Source organism: Schistocerca nitens, chromosome 8 (genome assembly GCF_023898315.1).
Source record: "Schistocerca nitens isolate TAMUIC-IGC-003100 chromosome 8, iqSchNite1.1, whole genome shotgun sequence".
Taxonomy (NCBI): Eukaryota; Metazoa; Arthropoda; class Insecta; order Orthoptera; family Acrididae; genus Schistocerca; species Schistocerca nitens.
This window is the reverse complement of record NC_064621.1, coordinates 461,373,119-461,385,679: the sequence shown is the minus strand read 5'-3', so window position 1 is coordinate 461,385,679 and position 12,561 is coordinate 461,373,119. Positions and strand designations below refer to the sequence as shown.

Sequence of the window (12,561 nt, the reverse complement as noted above, 5' to 3'; positions counted from 1 at the left end):
ATAAGTGTTTCCAGAATGAGATTTCCACTCTGCAGTGGAGTGTGCGCTGATACGAAACTTCCTGGCAGATTAAAACTGTGTGCCGGACCGAGACTCGAACTCGGGACCTTTGCCTTTCGCGGGCAAGTGCTCTACCAACTGAGCTACCCAAGCGCGACTCATGCCCCGTCCTCACAGCTTTACTTCTGCCAGTACCTCGTCTCCTACCTTCCAAACTTTACAGAAGCTCTTCTGCGAACCTTGCAGAACTAGCACTCCTGAAAGAAAGGATATTGCGGAGACATGGCTTAGCCACAGCCTGGGGGATGTTTCCAGAATGAGATTTCCACTCTGCAGCGGAGTGTGCACTGATATGAAACTTCCTGGCAGATTAAAACTGTGTGCCAGACTGAGACTCGAACTCGGGACCTTTGTCTTTCGCGGGCAAGTGCTCTACCAAGAGCACTTGCCCGCAAAAGGCAAAGGTCCCGAGTTTGAGTCTCGGTCCGGCACACAGTTTTAATTTGCCAGGAAGTTTTGTCGTAAGTGCATTGTTGATGGCTAGTGCGTGCCAGTCTCTCGTGAGTAGTACCAGTGTTACGTGAAATGCACTCACGCTCAGAATATTGTTGAAGGTTGTTTTGTTCTATGTCGGCTGCGGTGTTGTGCTATTGTGTGCATCCTTCCTGTGTGTAAAAATACATAAATAGTGAAAATGGCTAACAGATAGTGTTTATCAAAGTTAGAGACTGAAGAAACCTTGAACAATGGCTCAGAACTTAACGATCTTTCGGACAACATCAGCGATTTTTCAGAAGACGACAATTACTCATGTGAGCTGGAGAGTGAAACCTGTGCTGCTGATAGAAACGATGGCAGCAAGTATGAAGAAGCTAATGCACAAGTTTTTATTAGTCAGGTTTGTCATTCAGTTCAACAGCCTGCCCTTCATAATGAATGGTGTCATTTTAATGCACCCCCTGAATTACCTCTGTTTGAAGAAGTGAGTGGAATTCAGATTCCTGTTGATACATTATCAACCGAACTAGACTGTTTGTTGCAATTTTTTGATCACATCATGTTTCTAAAAGTAGAGTTGGAGACAAATACATATGCTACTGATACTATTTCTGAACTTCGCCATTAGAACAGTATCAAACCACAATCTTTATGGAAGAAATGGAGAGCAGTGAGGATACATGAAGTATCTCAATTTTTTGCAATCGTTTTGCATGTGTGTGTCATTTGCTTCTCAGCTAATGTCACGAAGCATTTTTTGCCATATTCAGGATGCCGCATGTGAACAATAATGCACTATAGACACCTCAATAAGAATCAGGCCATGACCTTCTGCATAAAATAAGACCTGTTTGGGACTTTTTCACAGAAAGATGCACAAAAGTCCTTTTTCTGACTGTGGATGAAGCAATATGTCCCCTTTGAAGAAGAATTGGATTCCCTGTTTATATGAAAGACAAACCAGAGAAATATGGGATACAACCGTATGTTGTAAGTGATGCCCAAACAGGTTACATGTGCAATGCTGAAGTTTATACTGGAGGAAAAGGAAATATTGACAATTCTGACAAATCCCTGCTGCTGAGGCTGTGTTCCTCTTACTTGGGAAAAGGACATGTGGTATACATGGACAGATTTTATACAAGTCCTGCATTCCTTGAAGAACTATGGGAAAGAAATACACTGGGAGTTAGAACTGTGATGAAGAACAGGATAAGTTTGCCTAGAGACCTAATAAATCAAAAACTAAAGAAAGGAGAAATGACATTTCGTCACAAAGGACACCTTTTCTGCTTGAAATGGAAAGACAAACGTGATGTACACATGTTGTCGACACAGCATAAGATGACTGCTTCACATGTCAGTGTAAAATCCATAAGTGGATGTGTTGAGGTAGTAAAGTCAGACGTACTAGACTACAAAAAGTGTGCATTAGTAGATTATAATTGTACATTAGCAAAGCAATTGGTTCACAAAGGAGGAGCACAACTAAATAAAGACACGTATTCAGCATCTGGAGTTGCAAGTGCAAACAGACTCACAGAATGTCACTTTCCTGAGAAACTGCCACCAACAGACAAGAAAACAAACCCAACTAGAAGATGCAAGGTCTGTTGGGACCAAGGGAAAGTTGTAGGAAAGTGTAGTGAGGAAAGAGACCAGATACTACTGTAGGCCATGTAACACAGGCCTTTGTGTTCCTGAGTGTTTTGAAAGATTTCATACCTAAGTGAAGTACTCTAATTTGTAAAAATGAGGAATAAAAATATTTCACAATAAAAAACTTTACCTAAAAATGAAGCATTTAGTATTTCCTGCTGACAAGTGAATTTAAATAAATAGCCTACCATTCCCTATGACTTATGAAAATTTTGTCGACTTCGGGGAAAAATAAAAATGCTGAAAAACAGTGTCTTTGGAGTAATGTCTACAAATCCCTATATAACTTATTTGTGCTGAACATATACATATTCATAAACAGGAATGATGGAAGGTTAAGCTGATATACTGCCCAAAGAGGTAAGTGGATTAGTAAATTTAATAAAAAATTGTAAATTGTAGCAAATTTCCTCAGGATCCGGGTATTAACTGGATAGCCATCCCGTGTTAAACATTTTCATTTGAAGGATTGGTCTGCTGCATAAATCAAAACAGAATTGGATGAAGTTCACATGGACTCTGCACCATCATTTAAGACCATTTACTTTTGGATTAATGAATTTAAACCTGGTCAGACAAGTACTGAGGCTGGAGCATGCTCTGGCAGTCCAACTGAGGTCACCACAAAGGAAACCACTGACAAAATCCATGATATGGAAATGCAAGACCATCAAATAAAAATTTGGGAGATTGTTGAGACTGTAGGCATCTTAATTGAGTGAGTACATAATATCCCGCAAATAGGTATGAAGAAGCTGTGTATGAGGTGGGTGCCACGATCGCTAAGTCGACAAAAAATGCTCCTGGCACAACATTTTAACACAATGTCTGGTGATGTTTAATCATAATTAACAAGACTTCCTGTATCGACTCGTGTCTGTCAATGAAACCTGGATCCATCATTACACACCACAGCCAAAATGGCAGTCAAAATAATGAACAAAGGATGGTGACAGTGGATCAATGAAGGCAAAGACCATTTTGTAATTGCTGGTAAGGTGATGACCACTGTTTTTTGGGATTCTTAATGAATAATCCTCATGGATTACTTGGGAAAAGACAGAACCATAGGTGGACCCGATTATGTTTTGATGTTTGATCGTATGAAACTCATGTCGGCTGAAAAAAAGATCAAGACTGGCACACATAAAAGTGCTCTTTCACCAGGATACTCCACCATCCCACACATCAGCGATAAGGATGGTGAAAATGCATGAATTGGTGCCTCATACCCTATAGTCACCAGACTTCTTCCTGTTCTCCAACTTGAAACTTTGGTTAGCTGGGAAGAAATTTCCAGCAAGTGAGCGATAGTGGCATTCAATGAGTATTTTCCAGAGTTTGACAGAACCTATTTTTCCGGTTGTATGAAGAATCTGAAGGTCATTCGTCCAAGTTTATATCCTCATCTACATCTACATGATTACTCTGAAATTCACATTTAAGTGCTTGGCAGAGGGTTCATCGAACCACAAGCATACTATCTCTCTACCATTCCACTCCCGAACAGCGCGCGGGAAAAATGAACACCTAAACCTTTTTGTTCGAGCTCTGATTTCCCTTATTTTATTTTGATGATCATTCCTACCTATGTAGGTTGGGCTCAACAGAATATTTTCGCATTCAGAAGTGAAATTTGGTGACCGAAATTTCGTAAATCTCGTCGCGACGAAAAAGTCTTTGCTTTAATGACTTCCATCCCAACTCGTGTATCATATCTGCCACACTCTCCCCCCTATTACGTGATAATACAAAACGAGCTGCCCTTTTTTGCACCCTTTCGATGTCCTCCGTCAATCCCACCTGGTAAGGATCCCACACCGCGCAGCAATATTCTAACAGAGGACAAATGAGTGTAGTGTAAGCTGTCTCTTCAGTGGACGTTACATCTTCTAAGTGTCCTGCCAATGAAACGCAACCTTTGGCTCGCCTTCCCCACAATATTATCTATGTGGTCTTTTCAACTGAAGTTGTTCGTAATTTTAACACCCAGGTACTTAGTTGAATTGACAGCCTTGAGAATTGTACTATTTATCGAGTAATCGAATTCCAACGTATTTCTTTTGGAACTCAAGTGGATCACCTCACACTTTTCATTATTTAGCATCAACTGCCACCTGCCACACCATACAGCAATCTTTCCTAAATCGCTTTGCAACTGATACCGGTCTTCGGATGACCTTACTAGACGGTAAATTACAGCATCATCTGTGAACAACATAAGAGAACTGCTCAGATTGTCACCCAGGTCATTGATATAGATCAGGAACAGCAGAGGTCCCAGGACGCTTCCCTGGGGAACACCTGATATCACTTCAGTTTTACTCGACGATTTGCTGTCTATTACTACGAACTGCGACCTTCCTGACAGGAAATCACGAATCCAGTCACACAACTGAGACGATACTCCATAGGCCCGCAGCTTGATTAGAAGTCGCTTGTGAGGAATGGTGTCAAAAGCTTTCTGGAAATCTAGAAATACAGAATCAACTTGAGATCCCCTGTCGATAGCGGCCATTACTTCATGCAAATAAAGAGCTAGCTGCGTTGCACAAGAACGATGTTTTCTGAAACCATGCTGATTACGTATCAATAGATCGTTCCCTTCGAGGTGATTCATAATGTTTGAATACAGTATATGCTCCAAAACCCTACTGCAAACCGACGTCAATGATGCAGGTATGTAGTTTGATGGATTACTCCTACTACCTTTCTTAAACACTGGTGCGACCTGCGCAATTTTCCAATCTGTAGGTGCAGATTCATCGGTGAGCGAGCGGTTGTATATGATTGCTAAGTAGGGAGCTATTGTATCAGCTTAATCTGAAAGGAACCTAATCGGTATACAATCTGGACCTGAAGACTTGCCCGTATCAAGTGATTTCAGTTGCTTCGCATCCCCTAACGTATCTACTTCTAAGAAACTCACGCTAGCAGCTGTTCGTGTTTCAAATTCTGGAATATTCCATTCGTCTTCCCTGGTGAAGGAATTTCAGAAAACTGCGTTCAATAACTCCACTTTAGCGGCACAGTCGTCGGTAACAGTACCATCGGCACTGCACAGCGAAGGTATTGACTGCGTCTTGCCGCTTGTGTACTTTACATACGACCAGAATTTCTTTGGATGTTCTACCAAATTTCAAGACAATGTTTCGTTGTGGAACCTATTAAAGGCATCTCGCATTGAAGTCCGTGCCAAATTTCGCGCGTCTGTCAATTTTAGCCAATCTTTGGGATTTCGCGTTCTTCTGAACTTTGCATGCTTTTTACGTTGCCTCTGCAACAGCGTTCGGACCTGTTTTGTGTACCATGGGGCATCAGATCCATCTCTTACCAATTTATGAGGTATGAATCTCTCAACTGCTGTTGCTACTATATCTTTGAATGTGAGCCACATCTCGTCTAAATTTGCACAGTCAGTTCGGAAGGAATGGAGATTGTCTCTTAGGAAGGCTTCTAGTGACACTTTATCCGCTTTTTTAAATAAAATTATTTTGCGTTTGTTTCTGGTGGATTTGGAAAAAACGGTATTGAGCCTAGCTACAACGACCTTGTGATCACTAATCCCTGTATCAGTCATGATGCTCTCTATTAGCTCTGGATTGTTTGTGGCTAAGAGGTCAAGTGTGTTTTCACAACTATTTACAATTCGCGTAGGTTCGTGGACTAACTGCTCGAAATAATTTTCGGAGAAAGCATTTAGGACAATCTCGGAAGATGTTTTCTGCCTACCACCGGTTTTGAACAAGTATTTTTGCCAACATATCGAGGGAAGGTTGAAGTCCCCACCAACTATAACCATATGAGTGGGGTATTTATTTGTTACGAGACTCAAATTTTCTCTGAACTGTTCAGCAACTATATCATCGGAGTCTGGGGGTCGGTAGAAGGAGCCAATTATTAACTTAGTTCGGCTGTTAAGTACAACCTCCACCCATACCAATTCGCATGGAGTATCTACTTCGACTTCACAACAAGATAAACCACTACTGACAGATACAAACACTCCACCACCAATTCTGCCTAATCTAGCTTTCCTGAACACCGTCTGAGACTTCGTAAAAATTTCTGCAGAACTCATTTCAGGCTTTAGCCAGCTTTCTGTACCTATAACGATTTCAGCTTCTGTGCTTTCTATTAGCGCTTGAAGCTCAGATACTTTCCCAGCACAACTACAACAATTTACAACTACAATTCCGACTGTTCCTTGATCCAAGCACGTCCTGTATTTGCCATGCACCCTTTGAGATTGCAGCCCACCCCGTACTTTCCCGAGGCCTTCTAACCTAAAAAACCGCCCAGTCCACGCCACACAGCTTCCGCTACCCGTGTAGCCGCCAGCTGAGTGTAGTGAACTCCTGACCTATTCAGCGGAACCCGAAACCCCACCACCCTATGGCGCAAGTCAAGGAATCTGCAGCCTCAAAGGAGACTGTGGAGAAGTAATGCAAACTGTTTATGAAACAACCTTTTTTATTGCTTTTTTACCAGACTTATCAAACCACCCTCATAAAATACTTATGCCCTTGCCTCTACATTCATTTCTCCTTGCACTATTCTTCTCTGGTAGCTCAAAATAATATTGTCTTGAACTTAGATACCCCATTTATTTTTCTAAGGGACAGAAGCAAACTCGTTAAAAATTAATGAAATGGTTTAGAATTTTCAAATTTTACATTTTGCTGCAACAGGAACATAAATTCCCACACTGTATGTGTGGAAGTAACTGCTATTCTGTTTAACTGTTTATATTTAAATACTCATGATATGTTCCACATCCACGAGGATCTCCTCAGCACGGATCTATGGAGCGTAAACTAATCTAATCTAATGAAGGTTAGGCTGTAACAAATTTACAGTATACCAAGCAAATATATATTCCTAAGGTAGTAAGTTCCAAACTCTCATGTTTTGTGAGAACAGAATTTACAGAAATCTAATATACTTATTTATCAAAAAAAGTTTTAAAATGACACCCACTTACCAGTATAGACACCAGAGTTAACATGAAAGTCATTTTCGGAGAGACAGAAGGCAGTATAGTGTGCTCAAATTCTTGCACAAGCCCACCTGTCATCACAGCAGAGCTATGTTGCAAATTCATTCCTAATTTCCTGCCTGAAACCAGCAATTAAAAGAATGTATTAAATATTTCCATAAGATACACGGTGATGGTGATAGGAACACACAAAATTTTTGCTTGCATACACTTCTGTATTTGATAAAATAATAAATGGTATACTACATGAAATAAGGGAAAGACAACCACTGGCCATGTGATGCATAGGAACACATAACAGAAAATGGTATTGCTACTAGCTTTTGAGCTCTTGCTCAGACCCTCTGCAGTGGGTGTGAGCATTTGGGTATCCACGTGGATGTGTGTGTGAATGTATGTACATTGGCTAGAAAAAGAGTAAGAGGTCAAAAGCTAATGTGAATACTGTTTTCTGTTATGTGTATATGCCACACATCAGTCCACTATAGGTGAGTGGCCACCTTTCCCTTACTTTAGATATTGTTTCATGCAGAAAGTTCCATTATAATATCAGTGTATTATTTTATGTATAGAATCAATACAACAATGAGAATGAAATGATCAGTACTAATAAAGTAACATATTTTTAAAGCTCAAGAGTATGGTATGCTCTTGAGAAGCTACTAAAATTGTTACAAAATGAAGTGATATTTGTTCCACTGTTTTCACTTAGTTCTTTAAGAGTACTCATACAATTAGGACAAAAAACACACACCTAGCTACATCATAAAGGAAAAAAACCTAATGTCATATGCTTTAATGAAACATGCCTTAGCAAAGTGGGTGTAGACTTGTCTCCAGAAGCAGTAGGATTTTGAGACACTGAATCTGTGTCCAGAGAAAAATGGCTGTTTTGCCATCTTGAAACATTTTTGCCACAATACCCCTACACTCTCCATCTGAGCCGGTGATCCGTGACTAATGATCTATATGTCAAAAGGTAATTAATGTCTTAACTTACTTGAGCAGTACGCAGAGTTTCAGAAAGGATAGTTTATTCTCACTTTAGTGCCTGTGTGCTTATTATTTATTCCATGCACATATAACTAAGCTAAGACAGTAAGTATTAACAAGAGTTGTTGTGAGTGTAGTATACAGAGATTCATTGTTAATCCTATGATCCAAGTGGAAACTATTAAGTTAAGGCGAATCTATCAAGGGTGCAAATTGAAAGTGTATTTGAGGATGATGCTTACCAGCTGAAACAGAGAATAAACACAAACTTCTTCAACGTACAGAAATTCACCCTGTCTGTCCATTATGAGTACATCTCATCACCCAATTTTGAAACCAATCATCTCCTGTCCCTTCAGAAATTCTTTTTGCCCTCCGTATTGCAAAAAACAGTGTAATTAAGGGAGCCAGCATCATTCAAGATGGAGCAGCTCAAAATGTTTGGTAAAGCTGAAATATGTTGTCAGATGTTTCCAGAAATCTTTTGTTCTGCAGAAGTATGTGCACTGTTGTTCCAGACTGGGTTCAGGAACAATATTCTCACCAACAGAGCTATCCCAGCACAAGTTATGACACCAATCCCTCTTTTTCCACCACGTTAATTATAGAAGGATTTCTCTCTCATTAAGTTTCATAAAAATTTCCCTTCATGTCATGCCAGAGTAGAGTTCTGGAGGATGGCTTCACCATAGGCTAGTATTTATTTCCAGAATAAATCATTTAGTCTGCAGTAGATTGTGCACTAAGTTTTTAAGGGAAATACTCGAGAACAACAAGAGTTCAGGATCAAGTCTTGGTCTAGTACAAAAATTTAATCTGTTGGGTAGTTTCACAACTTCTACAGGACCTGACAAAAAAGTGAAGCACTCAGAAGTGAAAGAGCAAATGAAATGAAACTTCAAGGGTCAAGAGGGTACTGATGTTACTTGGATTATTACAAAACTGAGTCAAATTTGCTATGAACTTGGCAGTATGGCCCACTATCAGTATGATATTGTACTTCCTCTGGCCTGCTGGGAGTGCCTCAACATCATGAAAACAGCTCTCAGAGACATGTGACATGTGCGGATGAGCACTGTCCTGTTGAAAAATAGCACCACAGTACTAACGTAAGAGAAATGACACATGAGGACAGAGGATGTCGGTGGTGTAGAATTGTACTGTGAGAGTCCCTCAATTACTACCAGCCATGACATGAAGTTGTACCTGATGGCTTCCCACACTACAATCCCAGGAGTAACCACATTGTGCCTCTACAAAATACTGGAAGAATGGTACCTTTCTCTATATTGGCGTCATAGTCTCCAACATTGGTCATCTGAGGTAGTGAAGAACCACAATTACCGACAAACTGTATCAGCTGATTGATTATAATTGTAAATCATCAGTATTGTAGTCACAAGAAAACACATTTTTTTTCATTTTGTGAAATTCATAATTTTACATTTCTATACATTCAAAGCAATTTGCCAATCTGGGCAGTATTTTGAAGACCAGACAGTACTTCATTATAGCATCTGCATTATCTGTGAAAAGTCTGAGACTGCTGTTAATATTGTCTGCCAGGTCACTAATATATACTGTGAAAAACAAGGGTCCCAACAGCTTCCCTGGGGCATACCTGAAGTTACTTCAACTTCTTTCAGTGCTCTGCATCCAAGACAACATGATGCATTCCAAGTACCAAGAAATCCACAAACCAGTCACAAATTTTGTTTGATACTACATACAACTGTACTTTTCTTAATAAACATTTGTATGGTACTAAGTCAAATGCTTTTCAAAAGTCAAGAAACACCGCATCTACCCAGTTCCCTTGATGCGTGGCTTTCAGGATATCATGTGAGAAAAGTACAAGTTGTGATTTGCAACATTGATGTTTATGGAATCCATGCTGACTGGCACAGTGGAGGTCATTCACTTACAAGGGGACCCTCCATACTGTAAATCACGGATTTTGATGCGCTTCAAATATGTTGCACAGGCACTTACCCTGAGTACCTGGCTATCTGGTTTTTTAGCGATGGGCCTTGATTTTTGAGAAAATTGATTTTGAAGTTCATTGCATGCTTTGTATACCCGTAACATTACATACATACTGAGCAAGTCAGCGTAGCGCAGCGGTAAAGGTTCACGGCTACCACGCTGGAGATACCGTGTTTGAATCCTGCTCGCGTATCTCTCTCTCTCTCTCTTTTCTTTTTTTCCAAAATTGACCAAATTTTTTAATTTTATTTCAAGGAATATCAACAGACAGTGTAAGGTGTGCAAAATAATAAAGATATATTCTGTTATTATTTTTTTAAATATTCATTCAGTTTATGGTTCACAGTTGGAGTTCCAAATGTTTGTATGATGGTCGCTTCTTGTATTACCTGAAATCGATCTCCGCCCATCATCGCCCCTCTCTCATGAATACCATTAACCGTAACGGGAACCCCAGCTCCTAGTTGTGGCCAATGAGGATGCAAGTCGCATTCCTTTACGTTCGCATCTAACTACAGCGTCAGTTGCTCGCAAAGTGTCTCTAGTGTTGTGTGTTAGAAAAATTCTGCGAAATGAAAGAACCAAATGTTTCTGCAGTAGTGCAGACAGAAGATGATCCACAAGTAGAGGAGTTGAAGGAAGAATCAAAGGGCAAAATCACAAATGCCATTAAATATGCCAAAAATCTACTCCGAAAGCAGTATTCAAACACGGTACCTCCAGCGCGGTAGCCCTGAACCTTTACCACTGCGCTACGCTGACTTTCTCGGAATATATGTAATGTTACAGGTACACAAAGTGCACAATGAAATTCAAAATTGATTTTCTCGAAAAACAAGGCCCATCACTAAAGAACCAGATAGCCAGGTACTTAGTAAGTGCCTCTACAACATATTTGAAGCGCATCAAAATCTGTGATTTACAGTATGGAAGGCCCCCTTGTTAGAGATATCTGATTAAATTGATGTAGGATTACATTCTAGAATTCAATAATACTGTAGATGAGCATCAGTGAGATCTGATGGTAGTTTTCTGGCTCACTTCTGTTACCCTTCTTGTAGACAAGTGTGGTGACCTGTGTTTTTCATTTTTTAATCACTGGGTACAGTTTTTTGTTAAAGGTTCTATGGTATACTAGGGTTAAAATGGAAGCTGAATCCGCTACAGATTCTGTATACAGGCTGAGAGGGATCCCTTTGCCCCCTGGGGCCTTGTTTAATTTTAATGGTTTTAGCTGTTTGTCAAAGCCACTGACACTCATCTTTGCAGTGAAGTAAGGAGTAAACTTAGGCAGTGCATCTGTATCTTCCTTAGTAAAGGAGCATTTGGAAATGGATTTCAGTATTTCTGCTTTTGCTTGCTACCCTAAATTTCAATTCCTGTGTGATCCATGAGTGACTGGACACTACCTTTGGTTCCTTTGACAGCCTATACATTGACGGCTTCAATATGTTCTCTTGACAACCAAATGAGGCTCATTTAGCATTTCTCAATTTATACCCATATGCTTTGCTTTACACCTATTGCGCAGAAGTCACCCTTTCTTTAGAACTGCCTTTACAGTGACAGTATACCAAGTGGGTCTCTTCAATCATGAACTGTTGTGCTAGGTGTTAAGGCCTTGTTGTTACTGCTGTAATGGTATGCTGAGTTTGTGAGCTCATGAAACGGCTTCTGGTGCAGTACACCACTAAGACAATTTCTCTCTGCCACTATTACACAACTATGACCCAGGGTCAGGTAACAGAATAGGTGTCTGTTCACTGTCTAAGTAAGCCCTGTACGACGATCTATAACCAAGTGGGTGAGAGCTGCTATTCTATCTTCTGAGTAGGCTTCTCTCCACTGTCATCCAGTCACTGGCGGATTGTACTTGGCTGCCAATTGGCCAACGTGAAGTTGATATCTTCATCCTCAGCACCGCCCATTGCACTGGTGGAACTCGCGCAAGTGGCAAGTCTCTATGGCACTGGCACCAGCTCGCTTCTTTGTATCTGTGGTGCTTTTGCCCTGGCAGTGTCTTGTTTGGATGACACAGCACTAAGTACACATCTAGTCAATGCATGATCAACTATTCTTTTAAACTTGATCCGAATTTCTACATACTCCTGCTCAGAGGTAAATTTTTTGAGTTCCTCTTTGAGGTGTGACAAGAGTGCCACTTTATCCAGCTTACTAAATTTGTCAGCCTTCTTAATTTCTTAGCTGCCCTTTTTTCTTAAGTAATGATTGTTGCTACAGTTACTGCATGGTCACTGATGTCAGCTTCAATGTGTAGGTCAGGTGTATTTGTTGCCATTATGTGTAATATATTTCCAACATGAATGGGCTCCTGAACTATCTGCTGTAGGCAGTATTCCAAGAAGACATTTAATAATGTTTCCTAGAACACCTTCTCATGACAATCATTTTCAAAATTGTAATTT

The 12,561-nt window shown here is 40.3% G+C and overlaps 1 protein-coding gene across 4 annotated transcripts in view; it reads right to left on the bottom strand.

Annotated features, from left to right (window-relative positions):
• The window catches only part of LOC126198868 (probable dolichyl pyrophosphate Glc1Man9GlcNAc2 alpha-1,3-glucosyltransferase), an 82,487-nt gene that overhangs the window by 47,945 nt on the left and 21,981 nt on the right, over positions 1 to 12,561 (bottom strand). For all 4 annotated transcript variants that reach the window (XM_049935467.1, XM_049935466.1, XM_049935468.1 and 1 more), the window contains exon 6: positions 7,142 to 7,275. In XM_049935467.1, coding sequence (XP_049791424.1) covers positions 7,142 to 7,275 — 134 coding nt within the window. The remainder of the gene's footprint in view (positions 1 to 7,141; positions 7,276 to 12,561) is intronic.